At 39.6% G+C, this 16332-nt stretch overlaps 2 protein-coding genes across 2 annotated transcripts; both read right to left on the bottom strand.

Annotated features, from left to right (window-relative positions):
- Window positions 1-723: 723 nt before the first annotated feature.
- LOC135225346 (uncharacterized) lies at window positions 724-2658 on the bottom strand. Its single transcript, XM_064264679.1, has 2 exons — window positions 2613-2658; window positions 724-1541 (listed from the first exon to the last, which is right to left on the bottom strand). The coding sequence occupies exons 1-2, from the start codon at window positions 2656-2658 to the stop codon at window positions 724-726; spliced, it is 864 nt and encodes a 287-aa protein (XP_064120749.1).
- A 610-nt stretch (window positions 2659-3268) lies between these two features.
- Window positions 3269-4228, bottom strand: LOC135225344 (uncharacterized). The gene has a single exon (XM_064264678.1). The coding sequence runs from the start codon at window positions 4226-4228 to the stop codon at window positions 3269-3271; it is 960 nt and encodes a 319-aa protein (XP_064120748.1).
- Between the last annotated feature and the right edge of the window lie 12104 nt (window positions 4229-16332).

Raw genomic sequence — 16332 nt, 5'->3', positions numbered from 1 at the left:
AAAAACCTACAAATTATGCTAAGAATGTAGCCTCCAATTATATCTTTGAATGTATAAAATCTATCTCTTCACCCACAAGCTTTTTATCAACCACTGTCTGCCCAAACCTGAAAAGGAAATTCGTTCAGCTTATGACTTGACTTTTGGCCAAATTTCAGTTTTGTGTGTGCTATGGTTGCTATTTCTTGATGCTTAAGTATAACAGGGAAGCTTCAAACTTCTTATAATTTTTTTTTTTTTCATTTTTACCTTAAGAAGAGAATCTGCAAAATTCAGTAACATTTATCGTCTTTTTATGTCAGTTATCTACTGAATAAGTTGCGTTTCATTATCTTTTTTTTTCTCTCTTTCAGCAACTCGTGTGTTTATATTAAGAGAGCATGAAGGACCCTTTCCCTTTAAGTTATGAGAGTAGAACTGTACAAAGATTAAGCAGCTAGAATAGAGACTTTGTCATCATAGACCCTATTCCTTAGGTACTCTTCTACTGAATAGAGTTAACATACAAAGAGCCCAAAATTAATGTTTTTATCATACGTAGGTCAACATTCATAAGTACAAAAAAAAGTATATCATCTACTAGTCTGAAGTGCAAAACAATACTTGTTTCCTCCAAAAAAAGGTGTTTCAAACATATGGGAGCCTGACGTCTATTGTCTGCTGGCATTGCAAAGGGTGAGAGAGATAGTAGGAAGGGATTTGAGTAGCAATATGTTGCCTACCTTACAGGAGGAGATTGTTAGTTCCAGCAGTCCCCATGGCATATGCTGCTGAATCTTGTACTTTGTATCCCTGAAGATAAAATATTTCAACTTCACATCTGAAGGACTTCAACCAAGCACTGGCAGTCTCATAACCACCAATTCTATCCAACATTATTACCCCAGTATCAACACATCTCTGCATCCATGACACAAACATTTCTTTGGTATTTGGGGTGAAATCTAAAAAGTCCTTTGATAGAAATTCATATCTTGCTTCAGCAGACTCTCCTTTCAGAACCTTCTTTGTCAGGAGATAAGATGCACCATGCAGTCTGGCAAGCTCGGAAATGACGAGAGCAATGTGATATTCATCCATACCTTTCCTCCTGTCAAACATTTTGAAATCCCTCGCTCTTAGATCTTCAAGATAAAGTTGTTCTTTTCCCTCTTCTAAGGAAACAAGGAAACACTTCGCAAAGCGAAGAGGCTTTTGGCCTGCAGACATTAGAACTTCATTCAATGCTGGCACAAGTTCTTCATAAAATTTGCCTTCCTTTTCAAAGAGAAATGGTTCTGCTTCTTGAAATTCTTCAAAATTCCTATGAGGATTCAGCTTTACAACATAGGTGACCTCACTATCTTCCTTATCATTCATGGAATATTTGACTTGTACACTTGTTACATCACTGGCATAGTTATCTCCGCGTTTGGTGAAATCAGCGACCTTCCAGGATTTTAAGACAGCCTGGATTCCCTTGTCTGCTTTGAGAGCTTTCTTAACATAGTCTTCCGCAATGAAACTCTTGGGGTCCGACACAGTCGGTGTTGAAAGTGACACTGCAAAAGAACAGAGAAAATTACCAAGTGTTAAATCACATTTTCATTCGATTTTTCATCTATTGTATTGGCTCCTATATTTTTCTATTAACTTTTATTTGAGTATAAAAGTACTGTTATTACATTTATGTTCAGTTCCAAACTTTTTGTTTCAGTGAAAGGTCTGATAGTCGATATATTTAAAAAAAACTTTGCTTTATCTATAAATGTGACCCACCTTCTCTCTCATACAAGAAATCAGGAATTATAGAGAAGACTGTGTTTATAACTGCCAACCACTCAACTGATCCTATCAAAGAATATATTCGGATGAAGAATATGAATAATAATCACATCCTCTAAAGATGAGGATAAATGTCTCCCCCATTGTTGTGTATTAAATCTTGAGCGATATCGGGTATCTGACTACATGGGTATACACAAGCAATGGGTTCATGTACTGCAGTATAGTGAAGGGAGGTCTGAAAAAATTTTACCAAGCCTGACTCTCCCAAACCGACAGACAGCAACCATAATGGAAGAGGCTCAACGTGTCCACCTTCATGATTATGTAAACTCCCCAGCAGTTTCCATTCGTTGGCAGGAATCAGTGACATAAGAAAACCATAGAAAATGCCTTTTCATACTTCAGGAAATCATATAGAAAAACTATGTAAATTTCCTGAATAGAAGTTAGAATTCAAAAATATTTATATTATTGCTAAATATGTCTTTTTTAAGTTGTGTTCAGTGCCCTATTTATCTATATCTACAATAATACTGAAAATCTTTAATATTATACACGTTTTACTCAAAATAGAAAATGCATTTTTAATTCTTTAACTTCTGAACATGCCAATAAATTTAATTTGATGGCAATGAAATGAACTCACTAAATAAAATCATGTCGAAAAATTGTAAATTTCCTAAATAAAAGTTAAAACTGAAAGATATTTATATTACTAAATATATTCTCAGGAGTAGACCCTCTCTCAAACGTGTCTCGTTGAAAAGGATTGCTGCTTCAGCTCCATTAATTTTATATAGTCTTCTCTATTTTCCTTATCAGAGACTTTTCTGTATTGCTCAAACTGGCAAGCAATGTGCCAAAGGGGATCTTCAAATCTGGTTGGGTCATTTCTGATATTCTTTATCACTATTCCTATTACAATCTTCTCTCTCTCTCTCTCTCTCTCTCTCTCTCTCTCTGCTCTCTCTCTCTCTCTCTCTCTCTCGTGGACGTTTCACCCAGATCTACGAGGGCATTATCACAGCGATGGTTGATGTAGAACTGAATCTTGGTGGTGCGTCCTTCCGCAGGACCCGGTGAGGGGTGTACGGGTTTTTCATTGGCTGGCTACCTTCTCATGTGGGTGCCATCACTGGAACCACGTTTTCATTGGCTACGACAGTGGTGATGTCACTCCTAGTATTACCAGCATCTTCATCAATGTTGATCCCTTCCTGGTCTCTGGTGCTATCCTCTTGAGGGTGGGGGCTGGGCCTTTCTTACACAGGTGGGCAGCAGGAAGGGCTCATGTATCGTATTTGGGATGGGTTTCTGTTCCAAGATGAGTAACACCTCAAGGATGCGTGGCGTCGCTGATCAGGGGCTCTTCCCCAATTATTTTGGGTCCTGACAATGTCCTCTAGCTAAAAAACATGCTGTTGGTAGCCAGTGAGTGCGTGGTGTTTGATGGCGCCGTTCTGTGCATTGCATGAGATGCTCTTAGACAGTCATAAGTTGTCTACCAATATAGATTCAGGGGGTGTCCAGCAGGAGGGGCAGGGTTATTCCTCATTACCAGGTCTCTTGTCCTGTGGTTCTTATAATATATTACCAGCGAGAGCTTCTTCCCTTCCTCCATAGGGGTGATGTTCTCATTCACGATCTGTCTAATGCACTTCTCTTCCTTATATCTCTGGTGCATGAAGGACTTGTAGAAAAGGAGTATATCCTTGGAAGGGGGATTCTCCTTATTCTCTTCATCTGCCATGTACCATTCGTTTAAGTCTTTCTTTATCTCCCTGCTAATCATTTTGTTTGGATAGCCATTGTTAACTAGCATTTGTGGTACTCGATCTAATTCTGTGTGTGTGCCCTGCCACGATGAACAGTGCATAAGGGCTCTCCTGACGAAAGCCCTGATGGTGGTGGTTTTGAACCTCGCAGGGCACTCACTCTCTAAATTCAGGCAGAGTCCCTGGTTAGTCAATTTTGTACATACAGTAGTGGTCATCTTCGTGATCATCTTTGTGATTAGAACATCTAGGAAGGGTAGCCGGTCGTCTCTTCTGAACTCAATTGTAGAGTTAAGTATGCTGTTGTTCAGGAACTGCTGGAGAAGTGCTTCGGCCTCTTCTTCGGAGTTTTCAGTTTGAATAAATATATTGTCGATGTATCTGGCATACGTCCGTGGACGTCTGTGCTGCAAAAAGACTCTCTCTTCGACAGTATCCATATAAAAATTAGCCAAGAGGACGGCCAAGGGGGAGCCCATCGCCACACCATCTTTCTGGTGGTACATCTGTCTCTGGGGTGTGAAGGGGGCTCTCTTCATACAGATGTCCAGGAGTGCCTTGAGGGATTGTTCCAGGATGTTCAAAGGTTCCATGTCGGGGTTCCTATATACCTTCTCCAATATGATACCTATGGTTTCGTCGACGAGGGCATTAGTAAACAGGGATTCCACGTTGAGGGACGCCATCGTACCATCGCCAGGGGAATCCCAGATTTTCTGCAAGAACTCCGTCAAAGAAGTAAGGCAAAATTCGTGGGGGTATATGGCATCAGGATTTTGTTCAAGCGTTTTCACAAGGCATACGTCGAGGCAGGCATCTGGCTGATGATAGGGCATAAGGGGTTTCTGGTCTTATGTGTCTTTATGTTACTGTAAAGATACCCCAGCCTGTAGTCTCCTTGGATGGATGGGAGGTGAGTAGCATTTGTTGCAGCGTTCACTGTGGTAACGATAAGGTTAGCATCCTGATTGATGTCTTCTGTAGCATTTCTCATCAATCTTTTGAATTTAGAGGTGTCTGCTAAGATGTCATCCAACTTCTCAAAATATTCTGTCTTGATAAGCAAGAAGGCAGTTGTTGTATCCGCAGGGTGTATCATAATATACTCGTTCTTCATAAGATCTGCTGCAGCGTCTTTGGTAAATATCCCGCTAGTGTAGTTCCCTCTGTCCATCTGGGCTTCTGTGAGCAGGAGAGGAGAGGTTGAACTGCATCTCTGGTCTTGAGGATCTTCTTGGCCTCTAACTGTTGCATGGATTTAAGGAGCAGTTCTGTCTCCATACACTTTTCATGTTTCTTAGGTTTACTCATGAAGTGACAGTTGAGGCCGAGGTTGAGTAGGTCGTCTTGTTTAGGGGTCGGTCTGTACTGAGTGAGGATTATGTATATATGGATCTTCTCTTGGATACATATCTACCAGCCGTTGAAGTCTACGAGCTTGCGAGTCATACCTCTGACTCACTTGTACATATCCTCCTCTTGCAGGTGGGTAAGGCAGGAGTTGATTTCTATGAAGTTAGAGTGCTCCTGGTGGTCTCCCCATTGGTGGTCCTCCTGCCGGTCCTCCTGGCACTGTTGTCTCATCCGGTACTGGTGTCTTGATTGGTAGACTGGATTGGGGTTGTCTTGCTTGTTAGTGGGATCAGGCTGGGTAGCTTCCAAACATACTTCCGCCCTTTCCTCTAGCAGGCGGTGATGTCCCTCATGCAAGGCCTTCATCTCGGTAGTCTTCTCCTGAAGTTGCCTCTGCAGGAGGGACGTCCTGAAGGTCCTGGTCCCTTCTTCTTTTCTAGCTGTGGAGTCATGCAGCCTGATGTTTGTATATTTTGGTAGTAGACCCTCTCTCAAACATGCCCTGTTGAAAAGGATTGCTGCTTCAGCTCCATTAATTTTATATAGTGTTCTCTACTTTCCTATAAGAGACTCTTCTGTGTTGCTCAAACTGGCAAGCCAACGTGCAAGGGGATAGTGAAAATCTGGTAGGGTCATTTCCAATATTCTTTATTACTATTCCTATTACAATCTACTCTCTCTCTCTCTCTCTCTCTCTCTCTCCTCTCTCTCTCTTGCGACATTCCATCGTGGCAGGGCACACACACACAAATGCTAGTTAACAGTGATTACCCAAACAAAATGATTAGCAGGGAGATAAAGAAAGCCTTAAATGAATGGCACCTGGCAGACAAAGAGAATAAGGAGAATCTCCCCTCCGAGGATATGCTCCTTTTCTACAAGTCCTTCATGCACCATGGAAGAAGAAAGATGCATTAGACAGATCATGAATGGAGAACATCACCCCTACGAAGGAAAGGAAGAAGCTCTCACTGGTAATATATTATAAGAACCACAGGACAAGAGACCTAGTTATGAGGAAGAACCCCGTCCATCCTGCAGGAGACCCCCTGAAGTAGAATAAGGTTGTTTACTGGTACACATGCCCTATCCAGGGATGTCTTGGAATCTATATTGGTATGACAACATTACGACAGTCTAAGAGGATCTCATGCAATGCACAGAACAGCACCATCAAACACCACGCCCTCACTGCCCATCAACAGCATGTCAAGCGAGAGGACATTGTCAGGAACACCGAAATAATTGGTAGAGCCCTTGATCAGTGATGCCTACACCTCCTTGTGGCATTATTCATCTTGGAACAGAAACCCATCCTGAATAGGACACAAGAACCCTTCCTGCTGCCCACCTGTGTGAGAAAGGCCCAGCCCCCCCTCCAGAGGACAACACCAGAGCCCAGGAAGGGATCAACATTGATGAAAATGCTAGTAATACAAGGAGTGACGTCACCACTGTCATAGCCAATGGAAACGTGGCTCCCAGTGACGGCACCCACCTGAGAAGATTGCCCATATCTCAAGGAATGCCTGGCCGCCAGCCAATGAAAACCCTGACACCCCTCACTGGGTCCTGCAGGAGCACCTGAGAGTGCTCGCATGAACACTATACATAGGGAAGGACTCACCACCGAGATTCAGTCCTACAGCAACCATCACTGTGATAATGCCCTAGCAGATCTGGGCGAAATGTCGAGAGAGAGAGAGAGAGAGAGAGAGAGAGAGAGAGTAGATTGTAATAGGAATAGTAATAAAGAATACCAGACATGGCCCAGCCAGATTTGATAATCCCTTTGGCACGTTGCTTGCCAGTTTGAGCAACACGGAAAAGTCTCTGATAAGGAAATAGAGAAGATTTTGACATAAAATTAATGAAGCTGAAGCAGCAATCCTTTTCAACAAGACATAAATATATTCTCGTTAAGTTGTATTCAGTGTCATATTTAGCTAAATCATAAGATCTCAAATTATATCGAGAATACAGATAATCTTGAATCCAAAATATATTTTGCTCAAAATTGAAAACAGAAGTAGGTGAGAGGAAGTAATTAAGCCCTTGAACTTTATAGGCCGCTGATACATGTGACACTGACTCACTGTGCATGCTGTGAGATTGCCTAGTACATGGTGTATGTGGCACTGGATGCCATAACTTGCCATTGCTATTTACAAATTGCATAATCAAGTACCATAAGTCGAAAGGCCATATGAAATTGTTGCATGTTGTGCCATGACAGGGCAGCTTTAGACAGTAATCATGGAAGATGACGACTATACTTAGCAGCCTTGCATAGTCACCACCACTGGCGCCAAATCGTCAAACTCGGCAACTTGGTTACGATTTATGCCTATCCATGGCGACTTGGTTGTATTGAGATGGTAATGGAATCATAAAAAGCAAAATTTCGGCCGTTACGATATGTGCAGTCTGAAATTGTCAATGTGTGGCCCAGGCTTTAATGTTTCAGACTCGGCATTCGGCAGTATTCAGCAAGGGGTATCTGGAAACTGTTTGCCAGGATGGAGCATAATGTGCCATGTTGACAGTATCTCCTCACTTGCTCGTTTGAGGGATGCCCCGGAGTTAGCACAAGGTTGGCCTAATCTTAATCCAACAAGTGAATCATTTACTAATAGTTATCATGTGGGCAATCAGTATCCTGGTAGCTTCATTAAGCAATATTACATTTAAAGGAAATTTGAATTATTATCATTCATTTCTTATTTTTTCTAAGAATTATGGTACTACATTTTTTTCTTGTGGCACAGCCTGCACCATGCTTTTCCGTCTGAACACGGTTTTCTTTTACACATGATATTTGGAGGCCTTTATGTTTTGAGTACACAGCATTAAAAAACAAAAAGACAAAATTATTCATTATTCTTATTTATCATAATCAAAATTTTGAAAGATACTTGATATCAAAAACTTATAAATGTTTGCTATTAATCCTTGTCTGACTTGTATATATCTGAGTATCCTATTATAATCATTATGATATTTTAATAAGGATTTGTGTGCTATCAGATTTTTTTATAATCAACAATGTATATGATTGGTTATTTCAGTGCTGACTGGCCTCATACCATTGTCCACTTGGCCTGATTCTGATGCTGTATGCCTGAGGACCAAATCATTCATCCCTTGAAAGAAAAATGTTTTTACTCCTCATGGTCAAGAAAAATAGGAAAACAAAAACAATGTGCTTCGTTATAAAAATAGTTAGTAAATGGTACTACTGACAGCGAGTAAGCAGTCGAGTTGATATGTAACATTACAAAATTCCGTTTGGCAGGAGAAAACAAATTAACCAATTAGACCAATATAAATAGAGAGCAACATAAAAAATTTGTGAATAAATCCTCTCAAACAGAGTTAAAAAAAAAAAAACACAGTTAAATTGTGTTTTTTCCCCCTCCCCCTTTATATTTATAAAATATGTCAATTCAACGATTTTTTATGAAATGAAAATGAAATTTGGCATATGTAAGATTTACAAGTTATTGTACATACATCAAGACCAGACTCCTCAAAATTCAGCGTTGCAGATATGCCAACCGAGACTCACACTTCAAAGCATTTCACCACCCTTCAGTCAAGCGATATGTATTTACTATCCTGGACTCCCCGTCTCCGGCCACCTTTCTTGTCTATCATTACATTATTAATATTTAGCAATATTGGATGTTATACATATGCTGGTTTTTTGTAGATTCTGTGTTCATTTAATTATTGTTATTGCATTTTCTTAAGTTATATGAATGGGAGTAAGGTAAAGAGCGTATGACCTTTAACCTTATCACCCCAAGGCCAAGAGAGACAAGGTCTGCTCACTTCCCCTGAAACCCCCCTGCAGGCGGAGCTTTGGCTACCTCCTTATTGCGTCAGCAGGAGAGTTTCCATAAGGAAAAAAAGAATATAATTTGGGGGGAAACTACTATCACTATCATAATATCATTGTGCGTGTGTGTGTGTTTCTGTATGTATATTACACTACAATTTCGTTTCTACTAATCTAACGCCAGTAATAAGGATGTAGTAATTCTTGTACCGTACTGAGTTTATAGTGAATGATTGTTTGTTTGTTTGTATGGTGTTTTTAAGTTGCATGGAACCATTGGTTATTCAGCAACGGGACCAATGGCTTTACGTGACTTCCGAACCACGTCGAGAGTGAACTTCTATTTCCAGAAATACACATCTCTGACCCCTCAATGGAATGCCCGAGAATCGAACTCGCTGCCACCAAGGTGTCAGTCAAAGACCAAACCGACCACGCCACTGAGGCGTTTTATTATAGTGAATGAGGAGAGTTCCATGCATCTTGATTTATTTTACTTACCATTAATATAAAGTGACACTATTTTCATATAGCTACATACCTATTTTGAGGAAGTTTCCAAAAAAGGATTTTACTTGTATTTTTTAGAATTGGGACAGTCGTTTACGAGTGCTACAAGTACCTTCGATGTATACATGCCACATCTTTGTTTACCTATGCATGACCTCGCCCGTTCATTTTGTAATTCTTCGTTTTTTGGGGGAAAAAATTTAAAATTACACCTTATTCCTTCATAATTTCCCGAGACCTAAATTTGCAGCCAACAACGCAACATGCATATTCTCAAGTCTACTTTGGTTCACTGGTGTGTCTTAATGAAAACGGAGATTTTCACTTTATTATTACCCCGTGACAGGTGAACGCTGAAAGGTTTATCCATTCCCACCCAGGACCTACGTAGTTTTAACCCAGGTGGGAGGCGACTCCACCCATTTAAGTAAACTTTGTCTCTCTTGGGGTTGATTCACCCAATATAATGGACCTACTATCAAGTTCTCTAAAATCATTTACCCCTCGTATCGACTCCGGACAGTTAAGACAAGGCAATCAAAATCAAAACACACAGTTTAACCTACAAACCCAGTAAATAATTCATGCTCTTATTAACAAAACGTTGGGGAAAATTAACCATTGTTATGGTCATTACGTTAAACCTCGCAATCATTTCCATTATGAACCCTCCAATTAGCTGCTGGCATTGAAAAATATCGTGGAAAACGGTATTTTATTTCATAATGTAAATTACAGAGAGGTAGTTGGGGGAGAGATGAGAAAAAACAGCCCTAGGAGAATTGCCACTGGGATGATTGCCACTTGGAACATTGCCCGTGTGGGAGGATTTTCACTGGGTACACTGCCACTGGGAACATTGCCATGTATGAACGTTGCCACTGGGAACACTGCCACTGGGATCATTGCCATGTGTGAACACTGCCACTGAGAAAACTGCCCAGGTGTTTTCAGGTCTAATAACTAAAATTCAGGTTAAGGATAATTTTTCGAAAAATTTAAGTTTTATTTAAAAGAGCATTAAAAATTACCTAAAAGGTGTTACAATATCTTGAAATCAATTCTGTATTTTAATATAAGGTAAATATAAAATGATTATTTAAAAATTATCTGCTATTTATAAATTTAAAAAAATCTGCGCATATTGTATGCAGCAGGTTTCGTATACAACAATATATCATTATCGTTTCCGTAATGTCAACAATACGCTTTATTCGTACAAAACTGAACACGTTTAGTTGTAGCTAAGCTTTCCCTCCTGTTTCAATGTAGGGATTAGTTTTCAAAGGTTAGGTTTAGAATTAGTTTCAAAAGGTTAGGGGTAGAAGAATTTACACAATTACACGGATTTATTTAGAACATTATGGAAAAATTCAAAACAGTTATTGGTAGCTACGGGGTAAAGATAGTTCAGCTCCACTGTAGACATTCCAAAAAGCAACTGAGAACATACATAGGTTGATCTCTTCGTTAAGTGTTTCTCCTTCCTCTTAATACCCCTGTGTAAGTCATTTCGAAGTATGAGATAAATTTATGGTATACTCTCATCCCCTGATAGATCCTTAAAAACCTCAATAACATCTCCTAGTGACACAAACGCAAGGGCAGAAAAGTTCCTCGTCCAAAAAGAGAATGCGTTATCGATATAGTATTGTTCTTTATAAACCAAGATCAACAACCTTCCTGAATAACGACTTCGAAAAGTGGAAATAACAACTATTCAAATTAACACTAGGGTAAATGTATTTTAAATACATTGAGAGAGGCCATCTCAAAGTCAATCGTGAAATTTTGAGGGTCGTAATCAATTAGCTCTTTCATTTTATCATAGAGTCTTCTGTGTGTTGACTCAGGCTTGTTTGGTAAGAGGGCAAATACTCAGATTATCTTATTTCAGCAGCCACTTTAAATGTGTCATCAATAGCCCAGTTCTTGAGCCTCTAGATCTTCCATACCTGTTGCAGTTGTAAATAAATATAAGTATGTGATTTGCACCATGAATTCCAGAATCAAATTGAAGAAACTTTTCTCCTGTGTCTAGAACAGTAAGTTCTTGTGTTATGGGTGATCCTGTACGTGACATCGAAACAGCCGGAAAAATTTGCATGCTTCTGCCTTCATTTTAGAACATTTCTGTAAATGCTATTTACAGAAGGTAATAGAGAAAGTCTAGCTTCATCTAAGGTTGCAGCCGCTTGTGATACTAGTACACGACTCGACTGATGAGATGTTGCAGAAGTGGCTTTAAGATTGCTTGAACACTTTCGGTTTCATCTACATCTTTGGTCGTAGAGTGAAAGTGCTCATTAACATACTTTAAAATTTCAACATTTTCTATCCCCCCCCCCCCCCAGTGCGGTCATATGCAATCTTGCTTTGCATTCTTTTGCATTCTTTGAGAACATTCCCAATAAAATATTTGGTGCCTCTTATTTTCGTTGTCTTTATGATACATGAATTGCAATTCATCGACAAGCATATCTCTTCCCTGTTCATTTTTTATCATACGAGCCATTATGAGTCTTAACTCGAACAGTTCCTATATGAAATGAAACATGAGCAAGTAATAGTATGTCTTACCTTACATCTATAAAAAAAAAAAAACTATTAAACTAGTTCCTTCTTTAAGAATCATCAGTGTTGAATAGTTGTAAATGGTTTAGGCAATTTCATATTGAAATCAAATCAGTTCTACTACGGTAATACCATTCATATGAATCTTTACAGAGAATTGATTTTATGTAGTATAATCATTTTATATAAATCTTTAGTTCCCCATTGGACAAGTGGTTTTCGCTCGGTGGCAATCCGGTGGTCCGAAATTCGAATCTCGGCTCTGCCGCCGCGGAATCAGAAGAATTTATTTCTGCTGATAGAAATTAATTTCTCGATATTAAGTGGTTTGGATCCCACAATAAGCTGTAGGTCTCGTTGCTAGGTGACCAATTGGTTCCTATCCACGTAATAATATCTAATCCTTCGGGCCAGCCCTAGGAGAGCTGTTAATCAGCTCAGTGGTCTGGTTAAACAACAATATATACTAACTTATATAAATCTTTAAATTCTGTTAAGACCTGTTACCAGAGGCAATGTTACACAGTGGCAATTCTCCCACATGGGGCATTGACTTTTAACGTTGCCAGCACCTTTTTGCAAGAGATTACACAAAGAGGATGACATGCAGCAGTTCCTCTGAGAAAGAGGGATCCAATGGATCCCTCTCCAATTTGATCCGTCTCCAATTTGAGACGCCGAGGTCCCCATGGAAGGGTGGGCTTCATTGAGCGCTTCATTGTAGTTAAGCATGTGTTTGGAGGACTGCCTTACAGCACTGTCATCAGTGAAGACCAACTTCACACCCTCATTAAAGAAGCCGAAGCTGTAGTCAACAACCGCCCGCTCATGGTACGCAGGAAGACGAAGTGCCTACGCCCTCTCACTTGATTCGGAATGACTGCTACCACCAGTTGTCCCTGATGGACTAAGCAGTTAAGACACAAGTATTTTCTACTCATCTGCGCATCCAGCAATGGCAGATGGCAGACGCAATTGAAAATGTGAAAATGTATGCATACCGATGTAATTGTCATATTTTTCTTCTGATGACCATGATGTACCACTGCATGACCCACACCTTACTCATGGAAAACGTTTCTCTCAAAGGTCTCCAAGTGGAGCATTGAAATTGTTCGACTGTTGAGACTTTCTGCAATGCTGGAATTCATTAGGTGATGCTAGATAATGCACGCACTTTAACAAAGAGAATCTCTCGCTGTTGCAATAATAACGACCTTTACGATGTTGAAAACATCATCATGTTACTTTGTATGAATTCTTGCATTATTTGATTGCAATGCCTATGCATTATTGATGTCCTCCATTATATGATGCAATGCTTTCAGCATTATTGATGTATTACTTTATCTGATTGCATTGATTACAACATTATTAATGTCTTGCATTATCTGCCTGCATTGCTTACAGCAATATTGATGTCTGCATTATTTGACTGCATGCCTATTGCATTATTGATTGTTTTGCATTAAACGATTGCATTGCTTGCAGCATTATTGATGTATTGCTTATTTGATTGCATCGCTTACAACATTATTGATGTCTTGCATTATCTGCCTGCATTGCTTACAGCATTATTGATGTCTTGCATTGGCTTACAGCATATGGTGTCTTGCATTATCTAATTGCATTGCTTACAGCATTATTGATGTTGATGTCTTGCATTATTTGATTGCATTGCCTATTGCATTATTAATGAATTTCTTTATTTGCTTGTACTGCCCATTGCATTATTGAGTTTTGGCTTTGCCTGATTGTATTGCTTATGACTGCAGGTTGCCCTTATCTGGAGTGTGTTGGTTCTTGCATATTTGCTGATTGATTTTCGATGTATTGGGGTATTTCATGATTATAAAAAAAAATTACTTATGGTGTTACCTGAATTAGTATTAAAGTGTAACTAGTTGTCGTGAGCTAAACTCGAAACATAGCGCTGCAATCGAGACTAGGCCACGACTAGTTTAATCCATGCCGCGGCCTCACCAGTCATACCTACTCTTCCTAGTTGGGTTCCTCCCTTTCCCGAAGGGGTGGAGGATGTCATGAAAAGACGAGTGCACAGTCTTTCCTCGACTGGAATCTACTGAATTCCCGCCTCGGAAGTTCTAGAACATTTTGGCTGGCGGCAAAAACGCGATGGTTCTTTCTAAATACGATCATAATTATTTCTGTTTGAAAACTGTTTGTCCAGGCCTTGGAAAGATTCGTGTGAGTGTTGTTTTCAGCCCGTTGATTGTATTGTAATGTCCTATCGGGGCCAGGGAATAAATCTAGAGAAATGGCAAAAGCCTAACTGCAGCACAGATCCCGCCAATGCAGAAGTCACTCCACCACAAACTCGAACGAGGTAGCAGCAGCAAGTTTCTCTCCCTGGTCCCCGGCTAGATCATTTGTCACCATATGTCATTGAGTAGTGCCTTGTACCAAGCAACGTACAGTAAGTAGTAATGTCCTATTCCCCGACCCATGGCAAAAGTTAGTATAGTATATTAGCTATGATTTCAAGTAAATGAACTGTGCCTCTTAGGAGCCAGTGGGTAGTTAATTTGTAATTTCAGGGGTTTTTTCGGTTACAGTGTGTGAAGTTATGGTTCAAATGTTTATTATTTTAATAAAATCCTGTAATCCTGTTTTACTTAATTTACTCGTCCCTTGTGACAGACCGGCACTGTCCTCTAAGGTTGGCAAAAACAGCAATAAACATCAGGAAAATCAGTAAAAATCCAGTTGCAAGGGTATATTTTCCAACAGACTGGTTAGAAATAGATTGTTTTTTTTGTATGAATTCATATAAACTAGACTTAACACAGTCGAATACAGGGTAGCTTATATCAAAAACACCTATTGTAGCCTTTGCCAAACAACACCCAGTGTAGCCTATTCCAAACAACACACACATACTGCAAGTGCAGAGAAACCCCATTAGAAATTTAGCAAAGCATGCTGTAGCCTAGATTTGGTAAAGATCATTATTGCAAGAATGTTGCAAAACATGATACCTAACTGTGCGATGAACCTTCAGACAAGATACTCAGAAGTTACATTGCACCGACATAGAAGTTATAGGTTCATCAACATCTAAGTACATATAGTGATTGGAAAATCGGCAAGTTGCCATTGACAGTAGTCAAAGGCAAGGGTCAAACCTTTGGACCTTGATTGGTTAAGATGAATAAAATTAGACTGGTGCAAAACAGAAGCCTACAGAAGAAATTTCATATCTAACCTAACCTATCCTACCCTCATTTCATTACTATGTTTCAGTGCTCATATATACGCGTAAAAATATTGAAAGACCATCTTTCTTCATCCACCAGTAAAACTTGAGTGCAGATTAATGAAAACGCCATACTGTACGCACCCAATGCCCTACTTTCAGTTGAGGCTAACTGCACAGTACTAGTACATATATTTTTCATGTCGTTGAAGTACGTCACTTTGGAGATTTCAAGATTCCTACAGAGGTTCATGATATGAATATCCTTAAGCAGATATTAAATAACTCCAGAGAGCTGATACTGCTGAATATACTTCTAACACTGCAATAGCATTTATGTTATAAAACTAGTTATTTCAATTTTGCCAATAATTTTAGATGGTCAGTCATTTAATCACTTGATTGTGGTGAAATTCGTATTTAAACAGCTGTGATTAATGACTGAATAAATCTGATTATTCGTCAGAGCTGGTAATGCGAAGACAAGAGAGAGAGAGAGGTATCTGGGTACTGATGCTTTATTGTGTTGTTGTTTGAGATTAAGCTGGCTTTATGCCAGCACGGGCTCTTGCTCATAGAGCAGCCCAGTAGAGCGGGGTCTACATTATCAGGTGCAGACGGACATGCTATTCAGTAAATTAGTGTAGACGAGAAAAAAAAGTAACTTAATAACTGGCAAACCAAAAACGGTCGATTTTAGTGACGTTTTGTTTATATTTTCTTTCGTCTGGCAGCGTAGTCAGTGCTCGCCACTCGACCATCCTTGACGTCACAAAACATGGAACAGGCTGTCTCTCGGTGGTCTCGCAGTTACACGGTTGGTAGGACTGTTCATATTTAAACATAATGAAATGTTCATAATGATTCGGACAAAATACCTAAAAACCTGAGTATAACAATGTTTTCCCTGCAGTTTTATTTTTCACCTGTGGTAAGTGATACCAATTTTCATTTTATGAAAAAAAATTCTGAAACTAATTATGAACAACGAAAAACGACCCGAACGATATATTTCGTAATTGATGCAATATATAAGTGTAGTTGTTGTTGTTGTTTAAGACTAGCTGGCCTTATGCCAACACGGGCTCTTGCTCATAGAGCAGCCCCGTATTGTACATCATCAGCGCTCGATGAAGACATTTAGAAACATACAAGCAACAGTTCAGTAAGCATTTTTCCCTCCTTTTGTGCCTGGTTTACAGCGTATCTGGGTTAATCACTGCATTGCCATCTTTTGAAGAACTTGTCAATTAAGGACCCACATAAGTTTGGGAATCGTCAACTTTTCGAAGCTA

This window comes from Macrobrachium nipponense, chromosome 13, assembly GCF_015104395.2.
Source record: "Macrobrachium nipponense isolate FS-2020 chromosome 13, ASM1510439v2, whole genome shotgun sequence".
NCBI classification, from domain to species: Eukaryota; Metazoa; Arthropoda; class Malacostraca; order Decapoda; family Palaemonidae; genus Macrobrachium; species Macrobrachium nipponense.
The sequence above is the reverse complement of the archived record's forward strand: the minus strand, read 5'-3'. Positions and strand labels throughout refer to the sequence as shown.